At 36.5% G+C, this 18,221-nt stretch overlaps 2 protein-coding genes across 4 annotated transcripts in view; one reads left to right on the top strand and one right to left on the bottom strand.

The window, feature by feature from the left end:
* Positions 1-18,221, bottom strand: part of LOC134666110 (uncharacterized) — a 54,809-nt gene that overhangs the window by 4,337 nt on the left and 32,251 nt on the right. For all 3 annotated transcript variants that reach the window (XM_063523261.1, XM_063523259.1, XM_063523260.1), the window contains exons 3-4: positions 898-1,063; positions 115-236 (exon numbers count right to left, since the gene is read on the bottom strand). In XM_063523261.1, coding sequence (XP_063379331.1) covers positions 115-236; positions 898-1,063 — 288 coding nt within the window. The remainder of the gene's footprint in view (positions 1-114; positions 237-897; positions 1,064-18,221) is intronic.
* On the top strand, positions 8,321-9,115 carry LOC134666361 (flexible cuticle protein 12-like). The gene is made up of 2 exons (XM_063523502.1): positions 8,321-8,453; positions 8,757-9,115. Exons 1-2 carry the CDS (start codon positions 8,445-8,447, stop codon positions 9,096-9,098), a joined length of 351 nt encoding a protein of 116 aa, XP_063379572.1. The 5' UTR covers positions 8,321-8,444; the 3' UTR covers positions 9,099-9,115.

Here is an 18,221-nt window from a genome sequence, read left to right as displayed (position 1 = left end):
AGGCAGGGAATTTGCATTTTGCTACAGCATTTGTTGTAAAAAGATAATCTGGTGAGTTATTGATAATGATAAACAAATTAACTACTGTGTTAATGGAATTATGAAACATCATACCCCAATAGGTCGGTTCTGTCCCACAAAAACAGTCTTAGATTTGTATATTCTGTAGCCTTCATTATCAGCTATGTAATCTTGCAACCTTAGATAGCCATCTGCACCGACCCATCCTGTCGTACCTGTATAAAAACAAAATAAAAATAAATACATGGTCCAAATAAGAAGCAAGTCCATAAAAAATATTGCGTTGTGGGCGTGGTAAGTAAATGTCTCAAAACGAGATCATAGTTTACCATTGTGGCTACCCACACTATGTGTTTTTGTCTGTTGTTTTAGTGTTACCATGTGTGATACATTTATAAAGACATAGGAAGTCAAGTAGCAAGATCAGTTTTAATTGCGTCTTTACTAATTGTTTCGGAACAGCTGTTCTTGTGTTGATTATGCATGAAATACCTACATATTTTTGAAATTAACATTTTAATTAGTCAACCTTATTTAGATTATGTAGATCTAACGGAAACAACTAGCTTTAGATAATTTTATAAGCTGGGAAAAGAGATGGCGTTTTCAGATTTCTGAATGTAAACTGTAATATTATTATGATATCTAGGCCGCTGTTGATCTGTATACTCCCGACAACTGATCCATCTTTCAGCCAGCGCTCCTTCCTGTACTGCCCGTTGTGGGTCTGATAAAGGAAGTAGCGATCGTCTGTATATGTTGATCTATACTCACCGACAACTGATCCATCTTTCAGCCGACGCTCCTTCCTGTACTGGCCGTTGTGGGTCTGGTAAAGGAAGTAGCGCTCGTCTGTATATGTTGATCTATACTCACCGACAACTGATCCATCTTTCAGCCGACGCTCCTTCCTGTACTGCCCGTTGTGCGTCTGGTAAAGGAAGTAGCGCTCGTCGTCGTCGTCGGTCTGTATGTGGAACTGGTCCGGGTCCTGCTGCGAGCTGTAGCCGTCGAGCGCTGCTAGTGCACCGCACGCGCATATCTGTAGAAAAGGAAAATAAAATATGAACATTACTTGGTCAGTATTTTCTTTCAACGAACATTTCAGTGCTCCGGGGACTTAGCAAAGGTGATCTTACATCAAAATGCCAAACGAAAAGAAAAAAATAGCTAAACTGAATATCGTTTTATTTCCTTGAACAGAGCATAAAATCAACTACCTAATTATAATTAATAATTTGACCAGAAATGATGCCTCGCGGGCAACTCTTTTAATAACGTTTTAAGATTTCATCTTATTAATATTTGTTGTTTTTGTTACCATTTTGTTTATATTGCTCACAATAATTAAATGTGCGTGATACTTATTGTTACCTATACATTACTTCCACAGCCCATTTTCTTACACATCTGTTTTCCAAGTAATATGTAGCCGTGCGTTGCTACACCGGCCTTCGGGGTTCGGTTAGCATCTATTGTTTAGAAGATTACTGATTCCGTCTCTAATTCGTGGCAGCCATTGTTCCTCACAATCCGCCCGATTTTACGGAAAACGCGAGCGGACAGAGAAATTAACCAATTTTAAACCTTAAAGCAACGAGTTAAGGTTCACAAATGGTCACTGAAGAGTGTTGTTAGTACTGACAAAGCGCCAGTCTTCTCAAGTCTTCTCGAGAGACCTTCGAAGTCTTATTGTTTTAAGGGACAGAGTAAATATATCATTGGTCACGTATAAGGAGCGGTAGTACCTACTGGTTTCATAAATTATGCAAGTTTGCGTAATGTTTATGGCATATTAAGTTGCTAATGTAGATTTGATACATTGACGCAGAATTAGTGTTGATCCATTAGTACTTGTCTGTCGAAACCGGATTTTTTGACAAAACCGAAGATCTGGTTTTGCTCTAATTTCACTAGATTTCGGCTGAAGCACGATTTTTATTGCGAGTTTTGCCGAAACCTATTGACTCGTCTTTTTTGTTTTCCAATATCTGAATGTGCCCTTAAGTTAAGGATGACAGTTAAGGAGAACAGTTAAGGATGACTCACGTTAGACCAGGCCGTGTCCGGGCCTGAGCTTCCGGTGCATCGTTTTCTATGGAAAGCATCACGTGATCGACTGTCGTGTCATAGAACACATAGAAAAGTAAGCGCCGGAAGCTCCGAACCGGACACGGCCCAGTCTAACGTGAGTCATCTTTTAAATTAAACCTTAATATAATAATAAATATAAATAAATAAATATTATAGGACATTCTTACACAGATTGACTAAGTCCCACAGTAAGCTCAAGAAGGCTTGTGTTATGGGTACTCAGACAACGATATATATAATATACAAATACTTAAATACATAGAAAACACCCATGACTCAGGAACAAATATCTGTATCGTCATACAAATAAGTTCCCTTACTGGGATTCGAACCCAGGACCATCGGCTTCGCAGGCAGGGTCACTACCCACTAGGCCAGACCGGTCGTCAAATACTTATACATAGCTTGTTATGGTATTTTTATATAAAGTGATATCTAAGTACCACGTTATTGATGGACTGCAGTCCTTGGCGCCGACAGTTGTTACTAACGCTCCCACGCCCTGCCCGCGTAGATCTGACACGCTAATCGAGCGCAACTAGTGTTGGTATATACTCGAGTCCCTCCAGTCTTTAGGAATCAATTCTGTTTATAAACCCTTGAGATATATATGAAACTTGGATTATTTAATGCGTGTAGTTGTTAAGCGACATATGAACTAAGCTGCCACCATACAATCGGAGATCAAATTCAAGTGGGAAGTTTCATATAATTTAAGCATGTCATTTTAAAATTAAGTTACGCACTTCGGTTGTATGGGAGATGGGAGCGGTTTTTTTCAGTGGCCGGTTTGTGTGACCCTAAATACCTACTTTAGGATACTCAAGTATTACTAACTACTTACTACACTACTTCTATACCTACTGGTACTATATAGGTAGAGATCCGATTTCTTTTTTGAGATAGTTGTAATTTTTAAGAGCCCAAATATAAAGATTTAGCTAAGTAGTATTTCAGTGGCTAGAAAAATCTAGCAATAAAAATATAAATAAATAGGCAATAAAAATATTGCCTAATATTTTTTTTATTATGGCCTTATTAATTTATTAACGTGGCTCGTGTCCTTTTATATAATACACTAAGCACGCATACTAAGTCGGGTCTGTAAATAGACTCGATAAGGCCGGCGTTCTCAGTTCTCACCACTAGCGGCAACCTTGGCTGTGCAATTGTGCTGCAACAGGAACCTTTGTTGCACTAACACTGCACTGGTCTCATTCAATTTGTAGCTGTCATTAACTAAATCTCGACCTACGAGCCCACAAGTTAAGTTGATACACATATAATATAAATTTTATTCATGGTATTATCTACGAATAGGGATGTTTCCTGTATTTGAAAATAAAGAATAAATTATTTCACACCATGCACGTAATAAAGCACCAGAAAAATATTAGAAATAACTATAGACCGCAGTAATTTTCAGACACAATTTCTTTTTCATAAATCCGAAAGAAGTATAAAGAGTAGGTAAATTGACCGTGACGTCAATGTTCTGTCTTTTATATATACATATATAGATTCCATAGTGACTAATCGTTTTACCAGTTCAAAAAAATAAACTAATTTGAGTAAGCATTACCCTACCCTATTAATGTTTTTAATTTGAAAATGTAGGAAATGTACTATTGTAAATGCCGCCACTATTAAAAGAACTGTGAAAAATAAAGCAGATTTGCGTCCCCAGAATAATCATTTTGCGTCATACGTTGCAGTATTACATACATTAAACATGTCCTTTAAGAACAACTTTCAATCACCTAGATTTTAGATTTAAAACCACGAAATGTCACACCTAACTGGCTAATCGACCTGGCAGGTGTACCTAAGTATATAAATTTGAGATAAGTATATACCTTTTATTGTTTACGGCAGTAAGTGTAACGATTAAAACATTACATCATCATATTAACCGATATTATTATATTCGCGCACTGCTAAATGTAGGTACAAAAAGCCCACCCATTAATCTGTGAAAATCACTTTGAACTGTCATAATCTGTGGCTTTTTAATTTCATTGTATAAGAGACTTAATGATTTATTTATGTATCAATTTATAAGTTCATAATAATTTCAAACAAAACTGCTAATGTAATAAAACATGACGTCTGAAGCGCAATAAAGATTAAATTAAGATTAAATTGGTTGTTGCTATTACAGCCTCATATGTCGTTCCATAACGAATCATACGTCATGCACTGAAGTGCAAATGCATTATTGATGGCAAATAACTATGTCAAAATGTTCTAAGACCCATATAAGCCATTTTAGCATATGCGGTATCTCTTAGTAGTTGGTACAAGAGCAAAATATCGTCATCAGGTGGTATAACGCATGTCTAACTATTTAAATAGACTGAACGCTTTCTACGTAGCCTGGATCATGTATGCGAAGCCCTAATAGCCCCCCGTAATAGGTGCCTATGTTATGTTTGTAAGAAATACTTAAATGTAGGTTCATTAAGAAAGGTCACGTATAAAATAAATAATAATTGAATTAAACTATAGCATGTTAATGGCGACCGGTGTGATAACAGATGCGCTAAGTTTGTAGCGCTAAGTTGTAATTTTTTGCAATCATTATGCTGTTTACGAATTAGATGTGTTTTAAGTGCCTATTGTGTATTTAATTATTGAAGTACTACGGAATGTAGTATCGAGACAAACCATTCTGGTTTAACGATGCTTTCGGATGAAAATATTATCTATTTAATAAAATAAAAAATCTATGCTTTTTACGTTTTTGTCAATTCCCAAACGGCAATCATCGAAGACACCCATAACGTCCCGTAATAGACAAAGAGTTTAAGGAAATGCCCATGTAAATTGATTACGGCTGGTGAATACCCATTGTGGCCTTACGGTCTCATGGAATAACAATGCTCATCAGACGACCTACGGAATCGACAGACGTGGGCTGGTAACTAAGGCCCTACGCGGAAATATTCTAATTTACCTCGATGTGAATAACTGCCGTATTCGAACTTCAAGATATTCACAAGAGACGACACGTACTAGATCCATTCTAGATGCGTTACAGTTTAGATATCAACTAGTTCTCTTTTGCAGCGCAATTCGGGCAACCAATGTCACTTTTACGTTAGATAGAGTAAAATATCTATTAGATGTGAATTGGATCTCTAAGTCATATCCTGTGGAAATCGTTCAAGAGTATCTCCAGAATCGCGCAAATGTCAAATTTGACAGGTTAGATCTTAAACATATCGTTATCGTATCTTGGTGATGTCTAAAAGATATCTAATAGATGTCTATTTCAAAATCCAAATCATTCGAAACATTCTAATTTACCTCGATGTGAATAAGCCACCAGGAAGATAGTTTTTATTCCTAGGGCGGAATCCTAAATTATTTGTGCCATAACCTTTGTCTAACGATAAACACAAATAATTTTTGAATGTGTTCTTAATCAAAAGGTTGTCAAGTATTTGTAAAGCTAAATAATAACAAACAATTAATATATATATTTAAATAAGTAGGTACTTATAGCAATTACGCATAGTAGCTTAAAAAATTAGCAAATCGTGATCAATGATTCCATTAAAATTTTAATTGACGTATTATAGGCACGTGATCAAATTGGCGAACTAAACTGTTAAGTTATTGGTTAAGTATTAGTCGATTTTCGTATTTGGCAATTCTAAAGAAACTATGCATACATGAACATGACATAGTCGATATTTAGTTATAGGTAAACTGATCTTACTATTCTTGGGGCCTACCTATGTAAAGTGATAATCGTTTGTAGAAAATGCTAACCGAAACTTCATTAATGAAATTAATGAACTAAGAAGGTATAAAGTTTTTTCTGCTGGTATGATAATAATATAGTGTAGCAAAAATAACATAAACTTGCGTTTCCGTATGTTATTATGGCAAATAGATAAGGTTAAATACCTGAGGTTAAGTGAACATTATGATATATTTAATCATCTTCAAAGAATCCCAGCTAATTGGTATAATATACACGTTCTGATGTGAGGCATCGTGATCGTGCTGTGTGACAAGGTCTTAAAATCGAGCACTGGGTTATTAATGTCGTTAGGTATGTCACTCACAAGGGCATAATGTCTGAATTACACCTAAGGTCACCCAGTATGGGGGTAAACAACAGCATCGAATAATTAGTGATTTGCATATGGATGAACTGATACAGTAATCGATTAGTATTAATCTAATGCACTTGCTTGTCTATCTAGGTTAATCATTGTGGGATTATCTTGAGAAGAAGCAAAATAATTTCTGATAATAAACTAATAAGGTAATTTTATGTATGTATGATATGTGTATTTATGTAAATCTTATTTTATTTTATTTTTATTTGTATGTCTTTTATACTGTTTTGTATTGTGTTTTTTTCTGTGCTAAAATTCTTATATTGAATTTGAAACACCTACTGACATGACATAAATTTATTAATTTCCGCTACCTAAAGGTTGTCTGGAAGAGATCGCTTTTTAGCGATAAGACCGCCTGTTGTTTAACCTCTTCTTCCTGTATTATTTGTATTGTTTTCTGTAATGAGGTGTGCAATAAAGAGTATTTGTATTGTATTGTAAGGTCGGGTCGGAGAAATATAGTTTATTTTGCTCGCGCAAGAGAAACAGTATGAGGATTACCGTCTGTAGTTGACCAGAGTTTAATTTATAATATACTTAAGGGCCACTTGCACCGTCCCACTAACCCGGGGTTAAGCAGTTAAATTATTAAACCAGTGTCATATTGTTCTGGTAACTATGGTAACTTCAGGTTTAACTCGTTAACCTCGGGTTAGGAGGTTGGTACAAGTGGCGCTTAAGCATAATATTGGTGCTCGACGCGGTACCAGTACATGTCATTTTGAAACTTAAGTCATTGACAATAGAGGTGACAGTAAGGTGTCATCTATTGTGCATTAGCATGTCGAGCTCTAGGAAGTTTACCTTACTACGTAGTTTGTAATTTTCGTATATTAATTTAATATAAAACTTACGTCATTCACAGAAAACATGTGTGAAGTCGTCATTTGAATTGACTATTTTTTTGCGAATACCATAAATATATGACGTATTGGTATCGCATTGTGCCTCGCTAGTCATTGAATTATCTGCCATTCAATTGTAAACTTTAATCTTAAATCAAATAAGGTCAGCACTTGATTAAAATATTGATCTAAATTAGTCCTAGGTTGAGATTATTAAGAATCAATAACAGAGCAGACGGAAAATTTGTATTCAAATGCCTTTTTAAGATAATTATTTTTGACGGCGTTTTCCTGTTTTAATTATTTAGACTTACGAAACTCTTAAATAGGTATACTTACTCAAACTTACGAAACTCTTAAATAGGTATACCTAAAGTAGTGTCTCTGTAAGCGTAGTCCTCGTGAATCCGCATGCCTCCGCCATTTTGAAAAAATTCTAAATATCGAATACACATTAACTGAGAAATGTGACGAGGAAGACATCCGGACATACGAAAGAAATTTTGCCTAACCTTCGCTTTCGCCCAGTCAATGAGTATAGGTGTGCTACTGTGCTACAAGCATTGACAATAGGTAGTAGAAAAAAGTTTGTTTCAATGTCTTATCATTATCAACGGATGAATTTTGGGTTTAACATATTGCCCTTGCACTGACGCCTACTCTCTTTCAACAATATCTGATAGTTGCACCAAACCTGTAATTTTCCAGCATCTAAATTTAATGTATGCAGTACGCGTAGGCTTATAAATTTAATGTATGCAGGTTCCAATGGTTTACAGAGAATAAAGCTAAATATTAAAATAACGGTATCTAATGAGATATCATCATCTTTCCCGCGTTATCCCGGCTTGCCACGGCTCATGGGAGCCTGGGGACCGCTTGGCAATTAATCCCGAGAATTGGCGTATTTTTTACGACAGCGACGCCAATCTGACCTTCCAACCCAGAGGGGAAACCAGGCCTTGTTGGGATTAGTCCGGTTTCCTCACGATGTGTTCCTTCATCAAATGATATTTTGTACATAAGTTCCGAAAAAACTTATTCGTACCAGCCGGGGTTTGAACCCGCGATCTCCGGATTGAAAGACGCACGCTCTTACCCGCTAGGCCACCAGCGCTTCCTTCGCGCACCTAATGAGAGATATTGCGTTACTAAGCAAATCGTTGCAATTCTTGTATTATAACGATGAAAGTTAATTTCTCATTATGTTAATTGTGTTATTAACGATTTGTGTTGTAATTCTGGATTATAGTTGATATTTTGATGATATAAATAGGAATGATTTGCCTAGTCCGATATCAGTCACTTGAGCTGTCTGCAATTGAAGACTTCACCTTCAACCCTCAAAATGAAACTGGTAAGTCGCTTTTGAAAACAATAATTTTATTTTTGTTTAAAAATACAAGTAAGTTGCGCTTTCTATCTGTACCTATATTTTACATTGAATCAAAGTTTGGACTTATAGTAGCTCAAATATTTAACTCAGACAAGGAAACCATTCAAATACCATGTCCTTTCTTGATTTAATCTGTCATGAGGATCGTTAATACAAGCAGTTAAACAAAGTTTTTGCAACTGATAAAACAGTTCTGTTCGTGGCCCGTTAGATAAATCGACACGCCGTAACCTATCCCCAGTAACTAACAAAAGCTTTCTCCAGTTCGTAGTAGCCGTCTGCCTGATCGCCGCCGCCGCGGCCGCGCCCGGGAGCCCCGCTGAGACCGCGGCCCGTCGGGCGCTCCCGGCGCTCCAGCACGAGGAGATCCATGACGAGTTCGGCCAGTACGCGCTCCGGTACGTCACGGCCGAGGGCACGGTTGTCTCCGAGCGAGGCCGCCTGGTCCCTACCCCTGATGGCAAGGCCTACGTGCTCATCACCGAGGGCGAGACTTCTTTCATCGGTGACGATGGAAAGACCTACGTGACCAAGTACAGCGCTGGTCTTGATGGTACCCGCGTCGAGGGCGCTCATCTCCCCATCCCTGTTGAAGCTACTGCTTAATAAATTTGCTTGATATTGGAGAAAAAAGGTTTATTTTCTTCTACCCATACAGTTGTAAAAACCTTACCACGCATAGGTATGTATACCTACTCTACTCAAGAATTAGCTGTCTTGAAGTAAATCTTACACATTTTTAATCATTTTTAAACATTATGGTAATGAATGGCTTTTTGCATAAAATATACAAGGGTCAATTTTCAAATAGGCATTTTTTCCTGTCCCACGGCTAAAACTCAAAGTCCATATGACTAAAAGACTGGGTATGTATATATTTTCATTCAGTGTATTATAAGCTTTAAAAATCATGCACAACTGTACCTAAAATATTATTTGTTCCTGACAAAATCGCATTTGAAGTTCCAAAAACGGCGTAATTTGCCGTTTTTCGCGTGTCCCAGTGGCGGCATCGCGCAATAAAAAAAATCATAACTTTGGATATAGGCAACGTTTTTGTTCTAATTGTATTATAACTTTGTATTTCTATAAAGAGCATTTTCTAGAGAATTGATTTAATCATATTGATAAATTAATGCGTTGTTTAATAAAACAAGGGAAGCCTTTTTATCGCTGTCCCGCGCAGCACCTGTTTTGTTATGACTTAAATATACCCCCTATAATCTTCTTAGTCTATTGAATAACGGTTAGATTAAATTTACAACGCAATAGTGCGGTTAGTTGGGCATCGATTGACATCAAATGTAGACCCGGAAACAGATTAATTTATTTAAAAACAGATAAAAATCTCTTTCGATATATTTTGGTACGACTACAATGACATTTGTATGGACGCTTAATACGTTGGTACATAGTTGGTAGAAGCAGTGGTGGCCGAGTAGATATGACGTCTGACTTTCAATCCGGAGGTCGGGGGTTCAAATCCTGGCTCGTACCAATGAGTTTTTCGGAACTTATGTACGAAATATCATTTGATATTTACCACTAGCTTTTCGGTGAAGGAAAACATCGTGAGGAAACCTGCATACATCTGCGAAGAAATTCAAAGGTGTATGTGAATTCCCCAATCCGCAGTGGGCTAGCGTGGGGACTATATAGCCCAAGCCCTCTCGCGCATGAGAGGAGGCCTGTGCTCAGCAGTGTATACGTCCCATATAGGCTGAAATGATGATGATGATGATGACATAGTTGGTATAAAAATGTTTATTTTATAATAATAGTTGCAAATATAGTGTTAAAATATATAGTAAAATAAACAAGTGAATCGGTTGTATTGTGTAGGAAATATCGCTAAAAAATATTATTGGCGACATGTCGCGACATTTGTATGGCGACATTTATACGGCTATTTTGACCGTATAAATGTCGATTGTGGCATACAAATGTCGACATAGTGCCATACAGATGTCGAGAAGGTGTTATACAAATGTCGTCAGGGTCTTATAAATGCAACAAAAATAATAAATAGTGGCATATACATGTTGATACTGCCATATAATGTCGAAAAAATGCCTTATACATGTCAAAAGCGCCTTACAAATGGCTAAATAGTGTCATACAAATGTCGATCTTTAAACGTCCATATCTAGCTAACTATAAAAAGGACAGAGGTGCCTCCTACAGTATATTTTTTGTTGTTAAGAACCCTTCCTGAAACGATGATTATAAATCAGATTTTTCAAAAATAAAAAAATGCCATACAAATGTCGAAAAAACACCCTCTTTAAAAATTGACCCACAATATAATGTGCGTTGAGCCGTAGGTATATTTTTAAATGTGAACCAACAAACTTTTAAGGAGTGTCAACTCTAGCCAATTATCACTAGACACAAGGCCTTTTCTTGTGATAAACTTGTAAGGCTAAAGCCTTATTTAAGGCAAACAAAACTATTTTCAGAACCTCTCTATTAATCTAATCACCTAGCTCGGAATGCGGACTACAATGACTACATGCAAATCCATTTAGGCATATCACGTTAATTGACGGCAGTTTTTAATTGATATTTGTTTGAAGTCACCGGGTGACGTACAAGGTCCTATGAATCACAGCCTTGCCTAGATTTGGTCACCATTTTGCTTATAGTAAAGGCAGTTTTACACGATACATTCTTCAAACAAAAACGTCACTTTTGACATTCACTTATCCGATCTTAGTCGTTTAAATATAATATATTTGACGTATCTCATTGTTCGAATACGGCTGATAGAGAACCCTGCTGGGTACCTACTATTGGCACATCATTTTCAACACACTTGCTCGTAGCTTTTAGGCCCCTAATCCTAGAATTCCTAGATATTAAACCAGCGTACTTTTTAAATTATAATTATTATCGAACTTGTGCGGTAGGAATAATCCGATTGACGCTTTTTAGGGTTCCGTACCCAAAGGGTAAAACGGGACCCTATTACTAAGACTTCGCTGTCCGTCCGTCCGTCCGTCCGTCTGTCACCAGGCTGTATCTCACGAACCGTGATAGCTAGACAGTTGAAATTTTCACAGATGATGTATTTCTGTTGCCGCTATAACAACAAATACTAAAAACAGAATAAAATAAAGATTGAAATGGGGCTCCCATACAACAAACGTGATTTTTGACCAAAGTTAAGCAACGTCGGGAGGGGTCAGTACTTGGATAGGTGACCGTTTTTTTTTGCTTTTTTTTTTTTTTTTTTGCATTATGGTACGGAACCCTTCGTGCGCGAGTCCGACTCGCACTTGCCCGGTTTTTGATTTGTACTTTTACTGTTTTAAGAATTAGAATTTGATTAATTCGTGTTCTTCTCTCATCCTCACTGAGCGTAAGCGTGAGCGAGATGGATGTGCGTGCCCGGGATCGCAGGATATCATTTGAATTTTATTTTTTTGTAATATGAAGTAGTTTTTAGAAATTATGCTATTATGTCGTAGGTGCTTGTAAAGAATTACTTTAAACCAAACTTTATTACTTTTCACCTACCTTGAAAGTAAAACAGAAGTTACTACGTAACCAAAGTAGTAAATCGTGTAACCTAGTCCTTATACAGAGATTATGCGCCGCGCCGACGGCCTTATATGGAAACGAATTAGGGCTGGCACAGACGGGTGAATGTGAGCGCGCGAACGGGCGCCGGACGCTCGCCCACGTGCGACTGTCATGTGACGAAACTTACAAGGATTTTTAATTTTCTTTAAGGATTTCTACTTTATTTCGATTGGCCAGTTTAAATAGACGTGATAATTTTATTTCCTAGTAGATTTTGCTTGCGAAGAACTAATTCATTAAAAGCACTTCCTTGCCCGCAATTTCACGATCTTCCTCGTCATCTTCATTTGAGATACATGTTAGTTTCAGTTTTTTAGCTACACCTCATTAGTTGGTTGACTTGAGTGAATTACAAGCATGTAGGTAAGTAGATAAAAAAAAGTAGATAAATTGGCATTGGCATCATGAGCCTATGCCCTATAGTGTAGTGAAACAGGTACTTGTATATGATAGAGTCTTCTAACACTTTATAACATGAAGAAAATCTAGAAACTAAACATGTCCTATGACAGAAAAGGCCAAGGTCTGGTTCAGTTTACATAGTATTTATCTACATTATTATCTATATAGATTTTTAACCTTTAGTTAATAAGACCAAAATAAATAATAAATAAACTTTGTATGAAGAAGTCGGAAATGCATATGTATTTAAATTTAAAACCGTAATACGTGGGTACATATTTAGTCATATTTTATCTAATAAGTCAATTGGCATTTGATTATGATTATGCTATCAAGTTTCGATACTCGCCTCGCAAGCGATTGTCCGTTCGCCCGGAAAGAAAAGAAACTGATTAACCGTGAACTTCTCAAATGTAAATTATTGAACTTTGGATTTTTTGCTGACCGTATCCAGTAACCTAGAGGCACAGCGTGACGTCTTAAACCGTCAAGTTTTTGCCACGAATGCATCGATGTCACTGCCTATTTGGACACAATGGACAAGCCATGTCATTATGTCATTGTTTCTTTTACGGGTTCATGTTTTAATCATTTTGATGCCCAATCAACCGAGTGCCTGATACAACAAGGGAACTAATCAAATTATTTTTAAAAGAGGATCGTGGACATCTTTTCCATAGTAGTTCCCGTTTTCCTTCCTGGGTATTCAAAGGAAAATATGTTTACACAATTTATTGTCTGTTAACCAAAGCTATGCCATGTAAGTCTTTTTGGATTTTTTGATGAATTATAATCAGAAAATATATAATCATGAATTATAATAAGAGTTGGGAGCGATGAAATATAAATATGTACTATTTTTTTAAAGCCCTTACTCTTATCACTGAAAAAAATATGATCTATCGAGCACACATTAAAGTGATTTCATTAAGATTAACTGCTATATAGGTATGTATACAATATCAACTAATGTACGAACGTACGTAACGTACGAACAGTACTTTACTGCTTGGTTCGATAGGCTCATATGGAACTGTTTAAAGCATTAAACGTTAATGCTATTTCAATTGTTTTAAACGATTTTTTTTCTCAGTGATAATAATTATGTACATAAATGGCGGGTCAGGACCAGCGCCTGATGTTTTGTCAATAGCATTAAGTAAAAATAAGCTTCCGTGTAGGTTTGCTTTATTGCGCACTGGCAGCCTTAAACCATAACGTATACCACGCGTGGCTGCCAATTTACAATGGAAATACACTGTAGCATAATTATAGTGACAGGAATGCCAAGAGGAATGAGATCAGCTGCCTGTTAAGGAACTGATCTAATAACAAAACAGTACCGCTTGTCTGATTAGTTTTAATTTATTTTTGGCATCATGAGCCTATAGAATATAATATATTGTAAAGGCTCATTAGAAAATGGTAAAAAATATATCGTTTTAATTCGCATGATTTCATAATTACATTTAGTTAGTTTACCTACTTTGAATAAATATATGGTTGTTTTTGTCATTTTAAACATTAATAGTACATTACATACCTAGGTGGAGGTGAATTAGTAAATGCTCCTGATCGCAGGTGTTGGTGCGGCTTCCCGAACCGAAGGTGAGGGCCATAAATATGCAACCTGGGGCTTTACAAATTACCGCCCGTGGTTTTTCTAAAGTTTTACGTCTTGGCCATGAAGTGCGATTTTCTTATCGCGTAGCGTAGGTGACGTAAAAGATATTATGAGGATATGGTGTAAAACAGTACACCGCCTGGGACGGAATTAAGGAGACGCAGGAATGCCTAGCACCTGCATTTCCCTCGTCTTCACTGTCTTATACCACAGGAAAGGCAAGCTAATACGTGTGGAGACAGGTCTTAGGTAGGTAAGAGTGGAGATTTAGGATACTACTTTTAGAAGCGACAAATAAAAACTTTCAGAAGTTTCGGTTCGTAAGTATAACTTTTGAATTGAAATACATCATATTAGATCGTGATCATCCGCGCATCCACCAGTGTTTCATGCTGAACTAAAGAGGCCAGCAATTAAAAAAAAAAACAAAAACAATAGAATAGTTTGTACTCGTGGATGCAACACAAAAGATACCTTGGAACTTTGCCGAGTGACGCCATATTTGTGAACCTATATCTCAATGAAATCGGAATTCGCACTGAAGGTGCTTGCAGCAATGAACTAGGCCCTAACATCATTACAAAAGACTTTGAACCCTAAAACAATACGAATATGGTCTACAATGTCAATGTTTCCACGTGTCCGGCGGCCGTGGGCGCCGCCTACGACGAAGTGGGCGGTAGGGCGCAAATCCGCATTGCGAGAAATAGGTACCAACCTTGTATGTCAAGTTCTAATAGTAATTAATATTCCATAAACAGAAGCTTAATCCATGTAAGGTGCCGAAAGATATGTGAAGCTATTACATTACCTACTACTATACCTAGATAAATGAAAATTAAGACGAAAAATGGAGCGCAAATTATTGTTGCTGCAAGTTTATAAGAGTACGTTTTGTGGTAACTAGAGGCCTATTCGAACATAAGTTTGATGTCAAAATGATATCTAAACGATGTAATTTTGAAGCTAATTCGAACGTTGTTACACTGACAGCACAATGACTAAATGATGTAATTTTGTTATCACGGGTCCTATTTAAGTAATTACACAAACGGGTCTGCCGCGATATAATTTCATTGTTTTTACCCGTTTGTCACGTTTGTGTAATTAAATATGTGTACAAAACGCGAGAGTTTAAAGTGTTATATCACGGGTATTATGCTAATATCTAATATTGATTAATTTATCAATTATGAGCACATCAAGAACGCAGAACGTCTTACATACTCGTTCATTTATTTTTACCTCGCCTATCCAGATAAGGGCTTTATCTTCCCTACTAGGATGCATTAAAGTGGCACTTTGCTTCCCTATCAGGAGGGATTCTCACATAATTTACCTAAGTACTCGTGCCATACTTACGTTTATACATATATTATATAGTTTCCTCAGAATGTACTTCGCACATGGCATAATTTCTCGAGTCATAACGTACTTGATACAGCAAACAATTTCGTCAGTTTGTCAAAAATGACTTCCCCCTTTCCCCTGTCCGTGTCCACCAGCTTATTGTTACGTTAAGTGGCTGATTTCATCATAATCTAGGTTAGTGGGTTCTGAAGAGCTTAATATTGGATAACGCGAGTAATGTTGTAATTATTATACTTGTCTTTAATTAAAAGGCAACGTGGGATTATATGATATTTTGTTATCTGTCCTATGATGTCATTGAGATTGTTTTGTTGAAATAGTTTTAAACGTTTTAACGTGTTGTGGTTTATTTGTTCATTTGCTAGATAGAAGATGCATACAATTATAATATACATACTTAAATAAGTAGGTAAGTATGTAGTATACGACTTAATAGAAGTGCTACAAGAAATTCTACATATACTTGACAAATCGAGTTTCTTCAACTTTACTACAGAATACATCATACACTCCATGTAATTTGAAGATTTTTAAATTCTCTTGTTCAAATTAATCATTAGCGAGTACATCCTACTAATAGCGTGATATTAGCTTTACAGACAGCCATTTAAACTAATCTGTGTTCACAAAAAACGTGCCAGTTTTTCTTACATAAACTGACAGCTGAGGTGTTTTGAAGTATTACTTATCTGTAGTCTATAATTAAGTTGTTTTAATCTTGTACGCTTGATTGGTCGCCATAAAATATTTTACGGTACCTTTTCTTATGTTTATGATGTCCGATTACATAAGAGTTTCCGTTTAGAATATGTACAGTCGAAAGTATTAAGGTCTTAATGCACTTTCATATTGATTGTCTCTGTGACAAGGTACGAAATGGCTCAGAAATTATTGTTTTGACACATAAGGTAGGTAAAAAAATAATGAAACAACTTTTTTATTCTTTAATAAACGTTGCAAATATGGACTGGTACTAAACGTAAACGTACAGAACGTAATATAATTTCAGAATATGTATAAGTATTTTATTTATGGCGCATTAAATAATTCAACAGTTGACAGCGGAAATTGCAATAAATAAATTAATAGCACCGCATTATATAGCGTGGGCCCGAATAACTCATATAACTTTGGCCATAGATTTCGCTACCTAATTGGAGTAAAAAAAGTTAAAGATACATTCCTAATTTTATAAAATTCAGGAGTTGTTAAGTATTATCTGACCTTTGGTGCAACGGAAATAAAACCACTTTTTTCCGAAAAGATACTAAATAAAAAATGGAAGCTTATAGATATTAACATTATTGATATATCATATTATATTCGTTATTATACCATCAGAAATGCTTTTATTATTATTAATTCTTTATTTCAGATAAATTTTATCCATACAATTGTTACTTTGGCTTATGACTACGTTATTTACTTACTACTACTACATTAAATAACTATTTAATTATTATTAGGTCAACCCAAAATTTCAGGAAGGTACAATCCACCCTCTCTGCTATGACCTTAAGTATACTGTTGTGACTGCCCCGCACCCGACACAACAGAGACGCTATTCGTTTACGCCGGATGGCATAGAAGTCATCAGTTCGTTCCGCGGCGAACATCCCTGAAGCGCTGCAGTAACGGGGCAGTCCCAACAGCATCCTGAAGGCGTCGTTGTATTGGATTCGGAGGGCGTTGTATGCCTTTTGAGTATAGTTGACCCATAGACTGCTCGTGTAAAATACTTTTATATAATATTTGGGATTTTAAGAAGCATCTTGTACCTATTGGTAAGATTCTCATTATCGTTATCAATTATAAATCTGCAGAGAATCTGCGTCCAAATACAATTTCTACTTTTCTAGTAAGAACAGAACTCCTAAGATACGTTACTATTTAGTTTAAAGCAATTAAATAGTTACTTAACGTTAAACAATGCAACAAAGCCTAATTGTCAACGTGGAAAGTTCGCATTGAACTTCAAAGAGTTCAGATGTAAAGAACCTCATTAGATCGTTTGGCTAAAGGCATGCAAGCCTTGTACGGCGCTTTGGCATGTCGTTGCGGACGTGCATCGCTATGTTGACGGGGTAAGCGCCACATGCACCATCCCACTAACGTGGGTTATTGGTAACCATGGTAACTCCAGGTTTAACCGGTTAACCTCGAGTTAGTGGGATAGAACACACACTTGTATGTACCACCACCACTTGGTCCTAAGAAGAATTAGATCTGTGTAATCCATCTTCGAACAAAAAAAAAATGAGCGGATCTCGGGTAAAAACATGTCACGATTTAGGGTTTTGTACCTCAAAAGGAGAAAACGGAACCCTTATAATCCGATAAGTATACTCGTGCGTCTGTTTGTCCTTCCGTCTGTCACAGCCTATTTTCTCGGAAACTATTGGACCAATTAAGTTGAAATTTGGTACATATATGTAAATTAGTAATCCAAAGATGGGCATTTTTTTTTAATAATTTTAAAATACATAGGTTCGAAGTTATTTAAGAAAATAGCCAAAAAATTACCAAATCTCCAAAACTACTAGGTCTAAAATTTTGAAAAAAATACACAAAACAGTTCTTTACCTATAGATGTCAGGAAAACCTATTAGAAATGTGCAGTCAAGTGTGAGTCGGACTTATGTACGGAACCCTAGAAACGCGAGTCTGACTCGCACTTGGCCGGTTTTTTGAAGTACCCAATTCCGTAGCCTCTCGAGAAAATCTCACAGCCGGAGCGTCCGCGGGAG

The sequence above is a fragment of the Cydia fagiglandana genome, chromosome 7, assembly GCF_963556715.1.
Source record: "Cydia fagiglandana chromosome 7, ilCydFagi1.1, whole genome shotgun sequence".
Taxonomy (NCBI): domain Eukaryota; kingdom Metazoa; phylum Arthropoda; class Insecta; order Lepidoptera; family Tortricidae; genus Cydia; species Cydia fagiglandana.
Note: the sequence above shows the minus strand (reverse complement) of the source record. Positions and strands in the feature narration are given on the sequence as shown.